Source organism: Halyomorpha halys, unplaced genomic scaffold, assembly GCF_000696795.3.
Source record: "Halyomorpha halys isolate HHAL.00 unplaced genomic scaffold, Hhal_1.1 Scaffold10768.1, whole genome shotgun sequence".
Classification (NCBI taxonomy): domain Eukaryota; kingdom Metazoa; phylum Arthropoda; class Insecta; order Hemiptera; family Pentatomidae; genus Halyomorpha; species Halyomorpha halys.
Genome location: NW_027113515.1, coordinates 1 through 4,563, shown reverse-complemented (window position 1 = coordinate 4,563; position 4,563 = coordinate 1). Strand labels below are relative to the sequence as shown.

The 4,563-nt window shown below is 35.7% G+C and overlaps 1 protein-coding gene across 1 annotated transcript; it reads right to left on the bottom strand.

Annotated features, from left to right (window-relative positions):
• Positions 1-35: 35 nt before the first annotated feature.
• On the bottom strand, positions 36-4,105 carry LOC106692253 (uncharacterized). The gene is made up of 3 exons (XM_014438157.3): positions 3,862-4,105; positions 1,392-1,694; positions 36-290 (listed from the first exon to the last, which is right to left on the bottom strand). Exons 1-3 carry the CDS (start codon positions 3,900-3,902, stop codon positions 110-112), a joined length of 525 nt encoding a protein of 174 aa, XP_014293643.1. The 5' UTR covers positions 3,903-4,105; the 3' UTR covers positions 36-109.
• Between the last annotated feature and the right edge of the window lie 458 nt (positions 4,106-4,563).

The following is a 4,563-nucleotide window of genomic DNA, read 5'->3' as shown; positions in this document are numbered from 1 at the left end:
AAGACAAACTGTATTGTTTACAAAGACAGACTGTATGGTTTACGAAGACAAACTGTATTGTTTACAAAGACAGACTATTTACAAAACAAACTTTGTCCAAGAACGTCAGCTAGGATGCCGACGGCTCTAGGAACTTCTGGATGACGTCCACAGGTCGCGTGCCCCCCATTATCCACCCGTCATTGGACACGGCCATGTAGACCAGAGCACCACTACCAATTACTGGCTGCATGGCAACGTACGTCCTGTGGTCTTTGGACCACCGCGCCATGTAGGAAGGTCCTCTTTTCCTGGGAAAAAATAAGTTATAAATTAACACCTTTTAAATAAAGTACCAGAAAATATTCTGATAATATATCTCAATAATATAGAATAAATCGTGTTTTAAAAAACATTGTTTTTTGCAAAAACTTTAATATTACAGATTAATTTCACTCAAGAAAGATTGCCCTGGAGCCCGAGCTTAGAGCTGCTGCACTAAAAACAATTTATGAGCTATACCACATAGAGCAATGGCTACACATTTATACCGATGGGTCTGCGTCCGGTATTAACAAGAGAGCTGGAGCAGGTGTATACTCAATTAACTTCCAATTGTCATTTCCCGTTGGAGCTGGATGTGATAATTATGATACAGAAATGCAGGCTATCTGCTTCGCGATGGAAGCATATTGAATGCGATGACAACACAGTAATCTTCAGCGACTCCCAAGCCGTAATACAAAAATTAACAACACTAGGTGCCGCAGAGTCACCCACGAAAGAAAAGTGCAGAAATATGGCTCTTATCATGAAGAAAAGAGGAAGGGTTATAGCTCTGCAGTGGATACCAGCCCTTGTTGGTAAAGATGGTAATGAGCAAGCTGCTAAGTTGGCTTAGCTTGGTTGTGCAGAGAACCAGCCTGTTCTACCACTTTCCTACAGAACTGTAAAATCACTTATAAGCTCTTATTGTAAGGGAAGAACAAGTGCTAGACACAAAGTTCAAACGGAAGGAAAGAAGTGGGAGAGCCTACTGCATAAGGATAAACGAATTCCTGGCAATCTTAGCAGAACTGAGAGAGTGGCTTGTTTTCGGCTAGTAACAGGACATGATCTGCTCCAAAAACACCTCCATCGAATTTGCATCGTAGATTCACCGAAATGTTCTCTATGCAACATGGGAGACATGGATGGAGACCATCTTTTAACTTTTATTGATCTAGAAGATGCTCAGCTGGATGCGGACCAACTAAGAGGAAGAGTAAAATTGTATTGGACTGCGAGAGGGAAAATGGCGTAATAGTCCACTTCCTGTGGTGAAGGAAAACAAAAATTAATTTCTTACAAAACAAGACATGAATGACATTATTCATAATCATAGTGATAGTCTTAATGATCAAAGGTCTTACTGCAAAATTTGGTCCAACACGTAAGTCTGTTCGCAAGGAGTGCCCAAAAAGCGAATTTCTTCTTTGAGTTTGATTCTAGCCTTCTGTGATAGGTAAATACCTCTGCAGTTCCTGAGCGCTGCTTCGAACAAGGCGTCTCGCAGCACGTTCAAGAAGAAGGAGAAGAAGTCGTTTCGGTTCTTCTTTATGACGGCCAGGGATGCTTTGATCATGATGGACTTCCTCACCCAGAAGAGTGCCTTCATCTTGTCGTTGATGGATGGTAACCTGTCGATTATCCGCTGGGCCACTTTTACCTGGTCCCTGGTAGAAATTAGATGGAGATTCAATTTCTTTATATTATTGATATCTTTTATACTTATATTTTAAAATTTCCATTATTTACTTTTCATGGCGTGTTGTTTTTAATGGCGAAAATGTATTGCAATTGGGCCTCCAAAATAAAGCTTTTTTTTTTTATTTGTGTTTTATTAATTTTAAACAGAGTTATAATACACATTAGGTTACTACGTTTTTATTACTTAGTCAAAACCAAATTATCATTAAAAATACCAATTTTCTACAGACCCTGTACAACATCTCTGTATCAAACTATATCTCTTAAAAAATTTAAGACAGACACTATGTAAATATAAATATCTAAAATTATAAATAAATTGTAAATGTATAAAAAATGTATTTCAAATTATTTAACGAGCATCTTAAATTTAAAAGAGTCGACTATTTATTCTGTTGTTTATTTATTTTATTTTTTGTAATCTCAATAATTCCTTTAAAAAAATTATCAGAGGAGGCAATACTATCTTGCTTGCTTTTACTGGAAGAGTAAATTTAAGAACATATTTATGTAGGTCTTTTTTTAATGGGATTTTTGTCCAAGGAAGGAATGGCTAGGTTAGGATTTCGATATAGCGTCCATATATTAATCTGTTTTGTAATTATTTTGTTCCACTCCTCCAAAAAAGGCAGGAACACAATTACTTCTTGACCAGACAGTACAAAGCTTTGAAAAATGAATTACCGCCTATTCAGCAGGGAATATTTCCCTCTAGGGGGAATTCTAGAAGGAAATGGAGGTAATACATGGAATCGACGTAAGAACGTAATACTAAAGGAGCAATAAAAAATTCTTATTTAAAAACAGTTTAAAGGAGACTAGAGCAAACAGTCTAATCAAGTCGAACCAATAAATTTAGGAGACTCTTTGGATTCGTATCCGATATATGTCAATCCTTAGGATTATATCTACGGGAAAATTAGGACCTTAATAGATACAGAAATAGGAGAGAATTAGATGTTTTTTTTAATAGAGTTAGATATTCTTAGTGAACTAAGAAATTTTATATCCACTCTACTCACTAGTGTGGCGACGTTCTACATATGTATACACTTCTTTTTGAAAAATGAATTAAAAAGTTAAAACTTTAAAACGTATACTACTTATTACTAAATTTAAAATAAATGCTTCATTTATAGAGTTTCTGGTCCTAGTGTCCAATGATGCTGTAAATATATAACATCTAATATTTTTCTTTTTCAATCAGTATTCTAATATTAAAAACTAAAGATTGTCAGACAGTAGGGTTTCATAATGTAAATCATTATAAGAAGTAAACGTGGTAGAAATTACCTCCGAAAATGTCGTGTATTACAACCTAAACTTTAACTAAAACGGGAAAGAAGTAAACGTGAAGGGAAAGAAATTTTTCCTCTTGAAAGGTAGCTAATATTAGGACTAACAAGTATTCCTCACTGTCCAGAACTGTACAGAACATGCGTCCTAGGGTTTTTTTCCTTCAAAATCTGTACTGGACATGTTCCGTGCCGTCAGAAGTGGTTGTGGGAAAAGACCTGGAAAAGACTAATCTTTATAGAGTGAATCTAAGATGAGTTTGCCTGTAGGGGGGAACTCGGGCATCCCCGCCCTAGCTCCTTCTCCCCTCCTTCTCCCCTCCTCACCATACCCTCCCCTCCTACCGAAAACAAAAGGTTCTTTCCACGATGTAGTTCTAAACTTGGTAACGCCAAAGTAAAATTTTGACTTCCAAAAAGGATTTCGGAGGGAAAAACACGTACTACGCATGCTCCATATAGTTCCTGACAGTCATGACTGTGTTAGGAGCAGACATAATACAAAAGAGAGGGGAGTTATTGGGAGGACGTTTGCCATTGGGCATCTCTTCTATCCCTTTTACCCACAGGCAAACTCTACGAACTATACTTATCGACGTACAGACTGCTCAAGAAGTAACTGTTCCCGCCTTTTTTGGAGAAGTGAAAGTAAATGATTAAATAACCTCTGAAAGATCTTTTACTTTATTCATCTCAATTATTATTGATTTGACTCGTATGGTTGTACATACTTTCTTGTGACAGTGTTTTTTCATCAAGGATCTAGTTTTAAAAAAGTAATGCAGGTACATAGGAAAATAGAACTAACGTACTTATAATAAAGAATAAAGAAACAAACCTGAATTCTTGATCCAATTTGATTTTGATGGATTGAGCCATGATCCGCCTCGCTCCATAACAGTGTTTTTACATAGAAAGTTGAATTGTACTTCCTATATCTTCAGGTTCCCCAAATCCTCCTTTACAAGATGAAGACATACCAACATATTTTTTTTTTTTTTTAATACTGTTTTTACCATCAAATGAATTTTGATATAGTTGAATAAACCTTTACAACCATTAATATAACCTCACTTGACAGCTGTTCCTTCTCTTGAATTATTAGGTTTGATCCAACAACCACTTTTGACTATAATCAAATTGGTAGGCGCACACGGGTACACAGGTTTTCAGATAGAAAAACCGTACTTCCAAAGGTGGTTGTCGGGGAAAATCGTATTATTATTAAATTTATTTCTTTAATATTTTTTTTTTTAAAAACAATAATTTATTATTATTTTTTTAACATACCACAGAAATATACCGTATATTATATCCCGTTACATCCTAAGGGACGGAATGTCCTTCATACTAACTTTAATACAGTGGTGGATTGTTTCTAAATAATGAAACTTAGTGTTGAGTTTGAGTGCCGTCCACACTCGAACTAACTAAACAGATCTGATTGATTTATTTATTGATAGATATTACAATCTGCCACACAGTTGTGGGCAATAGGTAATATTGATAAATGATCCCATACATACTAAAATAAAAAAAA

Coding starts and splice junctions, on each gene's coding strand:
- LOC106692253 (XM_014438157.3), bottom strand. CDS start 3,902: ATGGCTCAATCCATCAAAATCAAATTGGATCAAGAATTCAG. Junction 1,695..3,861: donor AAATTGGATCAAGAATTCAG/GTTTGTTTCTTT, acceptor AATTTCTACCAG/GGACCAGGTAAAAGTGGCCC. Junction 291..1,391: donor GTGTTGGACCAAATTTTGCA/GTAAGACCTTTG, acceptor ATTTTTTCCCAG/GAAAAGAGGACCTTCCTACA.